Source organism: Oryctolagus cuniculus, chromosome 21 (genome assembly GCF_051225735.1).
Source record: "Oryctolagus cuniculus isolate XC-2025 breed Fujian yellow rabbit chromosome 21, ASM5122573v1, whole genome shotgun sequence".
Classification (NCBI taxonomy): domain Eukaryota; kingdom Metazoa; phylum Chordata; class Mammalia; order Lagomorpha; family Leporidae; genus Oryctolagus; species Oryctolagus cuniculus.
Window position 1 is genome coordinate 22,383,091 of NC_142887.1, and position 12,161 is coordinate 22,395,251.

General features: G+C 62.8%; 1 protein-coding gene and 1 long non-coding RNA gene across 7 annotated transcripts in view; both read left to right on the top strand.

The window, feature by feature from the left end:
* The window catches only part of ACACB (acetyl-CoA carboxylase beta), a 128,418-nt gene extending 124,124 nt beyond the window's left edge, over window positions 1-4,294 (top strand). For all 6 annotated transcript variants that reach the window (XM_089322887.1, XM_051835875.3, XM_051835873.3 and 3 more), the window contains 5 exons: window positions 98-210; window positions 1,802-1,956; window positions 2,166-2,336; window positions 2,529-2,665; window positions 3,022-4,294. In XM_089322887.1, coding sequence (XP_089179013.1) covers window positions 98-210; window positions 1,802-1,956; window positions 2,166-2,336; window positions 2,529-2,665; window positions 3,022-3,148 — 703 coding nt within the window. In that variant the 3' untranslated portion in view covers window positions 3,149-4,294. The remainder of the gene's footprint in view (window positions 1-97; window positions 211-1,801; window positions 1,957-2,165; window positions 2,337-2,528; window positions 2,666-3,021) is intronic.
* Window positions 4,295-7,445: 3,151 nt separating this feature from the next.
* Window positions 7,446-11,389, top strand: LOC149119857 (uncharacterized). Its single transcript, XR_016226977.1, has 2 exons — window positions 7,446-7,583; window positions 10,659-11,389. It is a non-coding gene; the product is annotated as an uncharacterized LOC149119857 (long non-coding RNA).
* The last annotated feature ends 772 nt before the right edge of the window (window positions 11,390-12,161 follow it).

Below are 12,161 nucleotides of genomic sequence, written 5' to 3' on the forward strand. Positions count from 1 at the left end.
CAGCTGAGCCCGGCCCCCAAGGTGTCCCAGCCCCCTCAGCACCCACCAGCTGTCACCCGCTGGCTGGGTGGCCTCACCCACCCCTCTCTTTCTGCAGGGGTGGGGTGCTGGAGCCCGAAGGCACGGTGGAGATTAAATTCCGGAAGAAAGATCTGACGAAGGCGATGAGGAGGATGGACCCGGTTTACAGGAAGCTGGTGGAGCAGCTGGGTAAGAAGCCGCCCATGGGCCCGGGCAGCTCCCCAGGGCGCGGCGCTAGTTGTGGGGAATAACATACATGTAAAAGAAAACAACAGATGAAGACGTCCCGAACCCAGCCACCATCACTGGGCGATCACCCCATTTCAAATCAGCCGCTTTGAGGTGTATGTATATACGTGTGTGTGTGTGTGTGTGCACACACAGAGGTTAGATGTCCCCTTTCACAAATGCCTGGGGCCAGAAGTCTCCTGAAGGTCAAGATTGTGTCCTTGGATGGGGAAGTCTGGGTACACGCAGCGGTCCTGGAGCCGGGACCCTGGTTGAGCGCACAATCACAGTTAAGTGTATCCCGTTCACGGCTCCCGCACCCAGGCAGGTGCGCCTGTGTTCCGACCGCGTTCTGCATGGAGGCCACGCGCGGAAGGTCCGTGTGCGGTCAGGGCTCGGCTCCTGGATTTTCAGAGCAGCGAGGCCGCGCCTGTGATGGCTGGCTCTGCGGCTGGCACGGCCGGACCTGGGCGCATGTGCAGTGAGGCCCGAGGCTTCCCGCCACTTTGGTCTGGGGGACACCTTTGCTTGCTCCTCGTGTCCAGATGGTTCTCCCCGTGGACGCTCACGCTGGACCCGCACTCCCAAGCTTCTCCATAGCGAGTCTGGTCTGGCGTGGGGGGGGGGCACTGATCTCCGAGGGTGAGTTCAGAGGTAGCGTCTCCTGTTTTCCCAGTCTGGGGAGGGGGTGACATTGTTTATGTAAATTTTGGGAGGGGGAGGAGTTTCCTTTTTGTAAACTTTTATTTTTTGAAGATTTGTATTTTTTATTCAAAAGGTAGAGTTGGAGAGGGAGCGACAGCGAGAAAGAGAGAGAGAGAAATATCTCCATCTACTGGTTCACTTCCCTAATAGCTGCAACAGCTGGAGCCAGGAGCCCCATCTGGGTCTCCCATGTGGCCTGCAGGGGCCAAGCACTTTCCCCGATGTATTAGGGAAGCTGGGTTGGAAGTGGAGCAGCGGGGACTTGAACCCATACCTACGGGGTGCCGCCGGTGGTGCAGGCAGGTGGCTTAACCCGCTGCGCCACAGCGCCCGTGCCTTGGCGGGAGGTGTCTCAGGCAGATCCAGTGTCTGGAGCCGGCATGTCGCCCGCCCAGGGGTGAGGGTGCCTGCGCCCGTCACCCGAGCGCCTGGGGCTGACCCCAGCTCTGGCGCCTGATTCCAGCTTCCTGTTCGTGCGGAGCTGGGGGGCCGCGGTGGAGTCGTTGGGTTCCTGCCCCACGTGGGGCACCTGGGTTGAGTTTCCTGCCCCCAGCTGTTGGGGGCGTCTGGGGAAGGAAGCCGCAGATGCCAGCTCACTCTGCTAGCTCTGCCTCTCGAATATATTCGGTTTTTGATTGGAAGGCAGAGTGGCCGAGAGGGGAGGAGACAGGGAGGTGTTCCATCTGCTGCTGCACCCCCCTGCCACGGCCGCGGCTGGGCCAGGCGGGGCCGGGAGCCCAGAACCCGAGATCTGACGGCCGCGGGCGGGTTTGGGCTGCCCGCTGCGTGTGCGTCGCCGAGTGACAGCCGAGGGAGAGCGCGGTCTCACGCGTCCGCCCCGCCGCAGGGTCGGCACCGCTCTCGGAGAAGGAGCGCCAGGACCTGGAGAGCCGGCTCCGGGCTCGCGAGGAGCTGCTGCTGCCCATCTACCACCAGGTGGCGGTGCAGTTCGCCGACCTGCACGACACGCCCGGCCGGATGCTGGAGAAGGGCGTGGTGTCGGTGAGCACCGCGGGCGGGGGGCGTGGCTTCGGGGACACCGGGTCCGCTCGCCCTGGGACGGCCTCCCGCGGGAGCCTCCGCCCCCCTGTGCGGAGGTGTCCTCCCGAGGGGGCGGCGGAGGCTTCCCATGTGTTCCGGGGATGCCCAGCGAGACCCCCACGGGCGCACCCATCCATGCCGGGGGCTCAGGCCGCGCCTTGTCCGCACAGGACGTCCTGGAGTGGAAGACGGCGCGCGCCTTCCTGTACTGGCGTCTGCGCCGCCTGCTGCTGGAGGACCAGGTCAGGCAGGAGATCCTGCGCGCCAGCAGCGAGCTCAGCCACGTGCACATCCAGTCCATGCTGCGCCGCTGGTTCGTGGAGACCGAGGGCGCGGTCAAGGTGGGCTCGGGGCGGGGCCGGCGGGGGCGGGGCCGCGGAGGGGCGGGGCGGGGCCGCGGAGGGCCGGCACTGAGGGGCGGGGCCCGAGCTGGCGGGGTGAGGAGGCCCTTGGGGAGCCCAGGGCTGGGGCCGAGGGGTGTGGGGAGCCCAGCACTGCCCCTTCCCGCCTTGAGGCAGCCTCTGCGCCCCCAGGCCTACCTGTGGGACAACAACCAGGAGGTGGTCCGGTGGCTGGAACAGCACTGGCAGGTGGGGGACGGCACACGCTCCACCATCCGCGAGAACATCAAGTACCTGAAGCGCGACTCGGTGCTCAAGACCATCCGGGGGTGAGTGGCCACGCTCCGCCGCTGGCCGCTGGGCGCCGGGGCCGGGTAGGCGGTAAGGAGGCCGAGGCGAGCCTTGCTGGCGCGGGTGCAGGTGCACGGAAAATGGAATTGAGTGCTGAGTGGCTGCACCCACGGGCTGTGGGACCCCCCAGGAAGGCAGGCAGCAAGGGGGCCACCAAGGCTGGGGAGTGGCACCTGTCCACGTCCCATCACACCCGGAGCCAGGCTGTGCCACCCAGGCCCCCTCCCCCCCTCCCGCCCCCCGATGGCCGCAGCAAGAAGGGGATGAGGCGGTCTGTATTCTGCCACTGTGCCGAGAGGCAGGAGTGACCCCGCCTTCCGTCCCCGCCCTGCAGCCTGGTTCAGGAGAACCCCGAGGTGGCCATGGACTGCATCGTGTACCTGAGCCAGCACATCAGCCCGGCCGAGCGCGCCCAGGTGGCCCAGCTGCTGTCTACCTTGGAGAGCCCGGCGTCCACCTGAGCTGCCCGCCCGGCCATTCCCGGGACCACAGGCAGGAAGACCGCGCCAGCCACAGGCCCTCATGGGACCTCGGGGCTTGGCAGCCAGATCAACCAACTGACTGGCACCCCCGGGCACCGCTGGCCCCCAGCCGACGCCCCTCTCAGCGGGGGACCCGGAAGACCCTCTTCCTTCCGAGCAGGGGTCGGCGTCCCCTCGGTGGGGGGCACGTGGGCTGCTTCTGTCTCCAGCCGGCCCCTCTCGCTTTCCGGCGCCTGGCGTGTGGGATCCAGCGGCTCGTCTTCTGTCAGGTCCGTGGGCTCTCTCACTTCTGTACTCCCAAGACCGGTTCCCGATGTGAGCACCTTGAGTCTCTGCAGGAACAGCGCAGAGAGACAGGGCTGGAGAGGAGCCACTCGGGCAAGGTGCTCTGTGGACGCCGCCTCCACCCCTGGAAATGGAGTGCCCGACCGTCTGTCAATTAAGGCAACACGCCAGGGGAGGGGGGGTGTCATCAGGAGCCGCCGGCCCCGCCCGCAGGGTCCAGGCTGTGTCGAAGATTCCAGGGGCCCTGCACCTCGGGGTGTGCACCCTCCTGCCAGAGCTGGGGTGCAGGGGCGGGGCCCCCACCAGGCTCAGCGCCCAGCTTGCTCAGGAATGCCCACCCCCCGCGTGTCCCGTGGCGGCCCGAGAGCCGGTGTGAGCCGGCTCTGCCTCCCCTGTGGCCTTGATGTCCACGCCGGGCTCCAACCCCGAGGGGCCATGCCGCGGGGGACCAAGGACTGGGCTGGGAGCCCCTACCGGTGTGCTCAGGGAGGACTGTGCGATGCCCCCAGCAGCCCCACAGCACGGAGACCTGCGACCCTGTGGTCTCTCAGCCTCCCTGCCTGAGACGGGGCGGGCGTGGGTGGGCGGCGTGTGAGCTCTGAGCACACTGGACCTGGGATGCCCGAGCGGGGATCTGGCCGTCAGCCAGCGGCGGGCCTGGGGGGCAGGAGGAGGAGTTGCCCCTTGTCTGACCCGAGGCCTCACAGCTGGGGCAAGGAATGACCCCTCGGGAACAGAAGGTAAAATGCCTTTGGGTCGGGGCCCTCAGTAGCTGCTGCCCCGGGCCGGCGGCCGGACGAGCTGCCGGAAATGCGCAGAATAAACTATTTTTTGAAGGAAGCACTTGCGCCATGGCTTGTGTGGGTCCAAGGAGGCAGGCTGCCTGCCGGGGGTTCCCCTGGGAGCCCCTTCCCACAGTGGGGCTGCGGCGGGAGCTGGCTCGGCTGTCTCCCCCGGATCTTCCCCGTTGAAGCACCAGGGGGCGCTGTTGAGAAAGCAGCTGCGTCCCAAGAGAGGGGCGGTGCAGGGCTCCGGACCTCTCCCAGTGGGGCTTCCCTCCCTGCGTGCACCCCTCCTTTGCATGCCGGGAGGGCCAGCGTGCACACGCCTCTCTGCCGCCTGTCTGCAGCAGCCTCTCAGCGCCAGCGCCAGCACCCACGGCCGCTGTTAGCTTCCCTCTGGCCAACATCTCTTCCAGGGATCTCTACCTGGGCAGGAAGCCACCCGAGATGGAGGGAGTCCTCTGGCTATTGTTTTTGGACGCCTAGTTGCAGCCATGCCTGAAGCCAGGGCCCAGCCCCAGGACCCTATACTTTACGATTTTTAACGCCTGCAGCAGTTACAGTTGGGGCTGTATCCTCGGCTCCAGCCGTGGCCCCATTGGCCCTGGAGGGCGCTGTTGGTTTCCACCCACGTCAGCTCCGTGACGACGCTGTGCACCTCTGGGAGGGAGGTGGGGAGCTGAGAGCTGGCTGAAATGCAGCCAGGTGTGCGCTCACACCTTTTTGTCTGGGGGGGGGGGCGGTTCTAAGGTTCCAGGAGACCACTGCTACCCGGACCCAGAGGGGCTCCAGCCCCTGACACGAAGGGGTGCAGCACTGCGTGGAGCCCCCACACGTCCTCCTGTGCACTTAAATCATCGCCAGATGCTTCCAGCTGTTACACTGGGGTCTTACAGAATGAAGACAAGAAAGACTACACCTTCAACCTGGCTGCTGTACTTTTCCCGAGTATTTTTCTTTTCCCTTTTAAAGACTGTTTACTTGAAAGAGTTAGGGTGGGCACACACACACACACACACACACACACACACATCTTCCATCCGCTGGTCATTACCCAGAGCTGGGCCAGGCTGAAGCCAGGAGCCTGAAGCTGCTTCCGGGTCTCCCACGTGGGTGCAGGGGCCCAAGGACTTGGGCCATCTTCTGCTGCTTTCCCAGGTGCATTAGCAGAGAGCTGGATCAGAAGTGGAGCAGCCGGGGCTCGAACCTGCACCAGTATGGGAGGCCGGCACTGCAGGCAGGCTCAACCCACTGTGCCACAATGCAGCCCCCCCCCCCCAGTGTTTCAACCTACGATTGGATCCGTGGGCACAGAATTCATGGGTGCAGAAGGCTGCCTGTGCATGGATGATCACAGAGCTTCGAGATGACACAGCCAGGCTGCGTGGCTGGCGAGGGAATCCCGGGCCTGCAGTGACTGTGGCCCCAGAAGAAATGTTCTCATCAGCTTTTTTTATTGAGCAAGTGCTACGTGCCAATCACTGTGTGAGGGAGCAGAGCTGTGAACAAGGCAGCCCACTGGGCCTTTGGGAGCTGACACCGCGCATTGCCCGCGTAGGAATTGTAAGTGGCTCTCCATAAGGAGAACTTTGTGGTCCCAGCTGTGCCTGCTGAGCCCAGAAATGCCCAGGGTCCTGCCTCAGAGTCCATGTGACAGCAACAGGACGCAGACAGGAACAGGGATGTCCCAGGGGCCACGGAGAGGCTGCCTCTTGGGTGTCCGTAACTGCCTGCTGCTGGGTTCTGCCTGGGTAGCCAGTGCCCGAGCCAACCTCCCCCCGCGTGCCCGTCCCCTGTTCCTGACGCCCTTGGGAGGGACTCCTCACTGCACCCGCGGCTGCTCCCAGCCCCACCTCCCACCCACCAGTCTGAACAATCAGTTCTCACTCACCTGGAGGTCCCCAGAGTCCTCTGGTTGCTGAGCTGTGGTTGGACCGTGCAGAGCAGTCTCTGGGCAGGTGCACAGCAGGGAGCTCATCCAGAAGCGGAGCAGCCGGGACCCGAACGGACACTCCGATACGGGACGCTGGCATCGCAAGCCGCTTAACCCACTGTGCCACGACACTGGCCACTGCCAGTCCTCCCCTGATGGACACCTGGCTGCCCCCACCTCGGGGCTGCTGTGCCCAGCCGTCCTGGGAGCCTTGGTGCACGAGCGCCCACGCGAGTCCCTGCCTTCACTGCTTTGCGTGTGCGCCCAGCCGTGGAATCGCTGCATCAGCGACACGTCCTATTTTTGGTGTTTGGAGGCCTCACCACTGTTTTCCATGGCTGTGGCACCAGTTTACATCCCCACTGCCAACTTCTCCACAACCTGGCCAGCATGGTTTGTCCTCCGGGCTGTGGTGTTTGTGGTTGGCTTTGGTTTTAACAGCAGCTGGCCCAAGAGGTAAAAGCCAAAAAGCAATCTTAACTCAGTAGTCCCAGCGTGTGGAGCGGGGTGGTCGGGGGAGCAGGGCTGTGACAGAGTGGGCTAAGCCTCCTCCTGTGGCACTGGTTCGAGTCCCAGCTGCTCCACTTCTGATCCAGCTCTCTGCTATGGCCTGGAAAAGCAGTAGAAGATGGCCCAAGTCCTTGGGCCCCTGCACCCATGTGGGAGACTTGGAAGAAGCTCCTGGCTCCTGGCTTTGTATTGGTGCAGCACTGGCCATGTGGGGAGTGAACCAGCAGATGAAAGACCTCTCTCTGTCTCTCTGTCTCTGTCTCTCTCCCTCTCCTTCCCTCCCTCTCTCTCTCTCTAACTCTGCTGCTCAAATAAATACATAAATCTCAAAAACAAACAAAAAACAAAACAAACAAACAAACAAAACAAAAAAAAACAGTCCCTGGACCTGGCGAGCCCAAACGTCGAGTGGCTAACAGCCGGCACCTGTGTGCCTGCAGGCTCCACAGCCCTCAGCCCACCTTCCCACTCTCCATTCTGTCTGCTGCCCTGCCAGTGGGGCCGGAAGCTGCAGCCACGGCGCGGCCAGGCAGGAGGGACCCACGGGAGATCTGCTTGTCTTTCTGCAGTTCTCCTGGCGCCTGGTCCTCCTTCACAGCGGCCCTAGGTTCCTGTAGGAGCCACACGAGGCCAAGGGCTCCACTGGTCTGGGTCGGCTCCGGCTGCGGCCCCCGACGCTTCTCGCCCTGGGATCTTCTCACCTTTGCCTTGGCCATTCTCCAGCTTAGCCGGGGTGCTTGTTTACAACTTGGCCCTCCCCAGGCAGGGCCCCAGCAGGTGCAATCAATGGTCTGAGCAGGCGTCCTGCGTTCGTCAGGGATGCCGGTCAGTTGTGGGTGAGGAGGAGGCATCAGGTTTGGCGTGGAGTGGAGATGCTGGGGGTCGGAGGCGGCGGCTGTCAGAGGTGAGTGGAGGTGTTTCTCGGTCTCTGAGAGTCTGCTTTCTGTCCCGAGGCGGCCGGGTCTGAAAGGTGCCGGGAGTAGGCTGGGCACCGCGAGAGGCCTGTCTTGGCTTCTCCTCCAGGGGGCGCGCTGCCGATGAACTTGCCATTGTTTGAGCTGCGGGTCTGCTCTGGGTGCTGCCAGCCCTGGCCCCACCCCCACCCCGTGCCTGTGCCTGCCCGTGGGGACAGTTAGCGCAGCCAGCGCAGTCCCAGCACCCCGCTGCCTGTCTCCTACTTTTAACATTTTAGTCCTGTCCGTGAATCTCCGGCAGCCGCCTCTGGGAGGCCCACACCCAGCTGGGCAGTGGGGAGCCAAGGAGAGACGGGAGACTGCAGACCTGGGGTTCAGACCCAGCCGTGTCCCCTTAGGGCTTCCTGAACCAGGCAGGATGTGGGGGCATCAGCCGAGCCCTCTGGGGTGGGGCCCCCGACCCCTGCCTGCTCTCCCGTCTCGGCCTCTCTAGGCTTTGCGTCCTGTCTGAATGGGGCAGAACTGGCCTCCATGGCTGCTGTGTGTGCCAGGAGCAATGTGGGCAGGTGCAGCTGTCAAGTTCCCAGCCTTGTGCCCTTCTCCCCTGTCGCTGTGTTCCTGTGTCTCTGTCTCTGTGGTAGCCGGTGTCCTGGTGACCAACAGGCCCACCTGCTTGGCCAGCTGCCCACAAGTCTGTTATGTAATGGTTTGGCCCTGGGCTGCTGTTGTCTGTAAACCCAGATAAGCAGCTAGGGGCCATGGCTGGATGCAGCTGGTGTGACTGTGGCTGCGTGTGGCTGTGTGTGGCTGCATGTGTTGTGTGGCTACGTGTGGCTGTGTGTGGCCACGTGTGGCTGCGTGTGTTCTGTGGCTGTGTGTGGATAGGTCTAGATGTCTCTGTGCATGTATCCGACCATCGTCACGGACACAAAGGCAGCAAGCGGCTGTTCCCTGTGCCTTTGTCACCGCCGCTGTGAGTGCAGGAGATGCAAACCCACATACAACTCAGTGTTGCTCTCGGACCTGTTGGGATCCAGTTGTGCTTGTCCAGGGCCCTGAGCCCCCGGCGTGCACTGTGGCTTCAGATGACACGCGCATATCATCCTACAGCCCTGGCTGTCAGGAGTCCCACGGGGGCCTCCCTGGGCTGCACCGGCACGGCGGCCGGGCTCTCGGAGCCACTAGGGCACAAGGGGTTTTCCTACTCCTTCCTGCTTCCTAAGGCATCTTCCGTGACACCTTCATCTCCCTCTCCCTCCCTCCCTCCCTCCCTCCCTCCCTCCCTCCCTCTCTCTCTCTCTCTCAGCCAGACACAGACACAGCTTGTCCACCCATTGGTTCACTCCCCCAGTGCCCACCGCAGTCAGGGCTGGGAATTCCACCTGTGGACCCCAGTTCTGGCGCCCCCAGCTGCTGCCTCCCAGGGTGCTCGTTGTCAGGAAGCCAGACTCGCACGCAGAGCGGGGGCCTTGAAGGCAGGTGCTCGGGACAGGATGTGACCTTTAACCCCTGTGCCCAGCCCCTGCCTGCTCTTCCTCGCCCTCGTGGTCGCCCCGAGCCCCTCACCCTCCCAGGACGTCCTCCCTGTTTTAAGGGCAGCTGGTCAGCGTTGTGTCACTGCTGCTGCCCACATCACATCACGTGGTCCCAGGCTCCCCCTGTGAGTGAATGGCTCCACCCACGGGGGCAAGGAGGAATAAATGGATAAATTGTCACCACACCCCTAGCGTGGAGCAGGTCAGCAATGGTTGCTGTGTCTGTCAGTTAGGGTTGGGGGAGCACAGCTGCAGGGCTGAGAGCTCTGAGCCTCGGTTTTCTCATCTGGGCAATGGGCACATCCACTGACGGTGCGGATTGCTGTGGGGGAGATGGTGCCTGGCTCATGTGTAACTGGGCGCAGTATATGGCAGGTGCTCAGATGCTGGCCATTTGCGTTCTCCCTCCTGTATAGGTCACCTGACTCCAGAGAAAAGCCCTCACTGCTCCTGTCTCTGCGTCACGCTTTCTTCTGGCCTCACTGTGGCCCTGCTTGGAGCTTGGGACCTTGGCGTCTCTGCCTGACCCCACGCGGGCCTTGCTCCCACTCACCCGCAGTCAGAAATACTCAGGCACCAGGGCGGGCTCCCCTGCCTTTCCACAGGGTGACCTGGCAGCCCAGGACTCCCCCTCCCCGCTTAGCGCCCAGGGCGGAGGAGGGCGCCCTGACCTGTAGCTTCTGCAGAGGCCCTGGGCTGGTGACTGCCGTGGCCAGGGTCACTCCTGCCACCCCCTGCTGAGGCTGGCTGGGGGCTGCGAGGCTCTTGTTGGCTGCGCCTGGGTCACAGGACCACCCAGCAGCCCAGCCAGGGAGGGCAAGTGAGGGGCCGAGAGAGATGGCCGGGGGCGCTACATGCACCGGCTCCCTACCGCCTGCCTGCTCTCCACGGCAGTGGGTCCTGTTCAGAACCTCACCACTCCCGGGCCTTCAGTCCTTACACATCCTAACTTGCTCACCGCACACCCGTGAACCCGGGCTCCCTGCTGAGCCTGCCAGCCATTGCCTGGGTGGCCTGAAGAGCGAGACTCCTTGTCAGTCTGCCTTTGGCTGTGACCTTGGGCAGCAAGTCACCTGCTTTATTCCTCTGCGCCTCAGTTTCTTCATTGGCAACGTGATGTCATTAATAAGCCACACCACCAGCGGGGCTACTGTGAGGCTTGAATGAGCTACCACAGGGCCTGGCACACAGCAGGTGCAGCAAGGGTGGCTGCCCTGGGATTGAGCACAGACCCCCACCCCAAACCTCTCTGTCCCCTACCTTCTGAGCAGCAATCGGCACTCACAATCCCTGAGGGACGGTAAAGAGAGGCCACAGCCACTTCACTGATGACACGTGCCCCTCCCCCAGCCCCGCCTCCATCTCTGTTGTGCTGGGAGCTTGGTGTCAGGAGACCTGGGCTCCATGTTTCACCGGATGGCCCCTCGAACCCTCAGTTTCCCTCATCTGTAAAGTAGCTATTATCTGCAGGGGGGGGGGGGGAATGAATGGCATGGTTATCCTGCAGCCCTGCCCTTGCACCTGCCCCAGAGTCACAGAGCGGCCGTCCAGCCTTTATTGCGAGCAGACATTGAACACTACAGCAGAGAACCCTGGGGTGGACCAGTCGTGGAATCTTCATCAACAACAACGGAAACTGCATTGGAGTCTCGTCGCATGGAGCTGAGGTCACAAATGGGCCCTGCTGGGCTTTGTGTCTCAACAGGATGCATGCCCCATAGAAAGTTCCAGAACCAGCGATGACTTAAAGAGGGCCCTGGGAGAGAGGGCTCTGCACCACGCCCCTCAGGCAGCTGGCTGGCTGCTGACAAGGCTGAAGGTTCTGGCCCTAGGGTCCCAGAACTCCCAGCACATGGCCAAGCATCGGGCGGTTAGGAAGGGTCATGTCGCGGCCACTGTGACAGTCACAGGTTCTTCTGCTGCTGCAAGAGCCTCTGTCAGGGCCAGCGCTGTGGCCTGGTGGATAAAGCCGCCACCTGCAGCGCCGCCATCCCATATGGGTGCCGGTTCGAGTCCCGGCTGCTCCTCTTCCGATCCAGCTCTTTGCTGTGGCCTGGGAAAACAGTAGAAGATGGCCCAAGTCCTTGGGCCCCTGTACCCACGTGTGAGGCCAAGAAGAAGCTCCTGGCTTCAGATCAACCCAGCTCCAGCCATTGCAGCCATTTGAGGAGTGAACCAGCGGATGGAAGACCCCTCTCTCTGTCTCTGCCTCTCTGTTAACTCTTTCAAATAAATAAATAAATCTTAAAAAAAAAAAAAAAGCCTTGGTTACCTTCTCCTTCCCCACCCCATCGACAAGGACCCCTGAGCCCAACTGTCTACAGATCCTGCGCTGGGGAATCAGTCGTCGCCAAAGGGCCGCAGTGAGTGCCACCAGGAAATATTCGGCATTGCCCTTGGCACCGAGCAAGTGCCACGCCGTGCCATTTGCTTTCTCTCTTTCTGGAACTGTCTGAAACCCCAGGACCAGAAGCACCCCTCTTTCCTCCCACTGCCACCCCAATATGCCCTTAGAAAGACCCCCCCTCAAGCCCCAGACCATGGCACCTCCCCCTCCACAACCCCAGGGAACCTGTCTGCACAGTGACTGAACCGACAGCAAAACAGCGCTCTCTGGTATGAAAAAAAAAAAAAAAAAAAGGGAGCTTCCCAGGATCAAAAGTGCTTGTTGGAGTAAGACGTCCACGGCTGGCCGGGGCACCCCGAGCCCACCACGGGTGCCAGGCGCCGGTGGCTTAGGTGCTGGGGAGATGCCGGGATGGGGGCAGCAATGGAGGAGTCCGTGGAGGGGGAGTGTGTGAGACACAATAAATATAAATAAATGGACACGCAGGCACGGAGCCCAGCACGCCCAGGAGGCCACTCCGGGAGATGCTAAAGACGCTAACAGGCTGTGAAGCGGGCTCGGCAGCCTCCCAGGCAGGCTCTCCTTCCAGAGTTCAGCCCGCGCTGGGGTCTACCGGGAAGTTCAAGGTTGGCCTCCGTGGAGCCCGAGATGGCTGTCTCTGCCCCTTAGCCTGTGCCCCAGCTGGG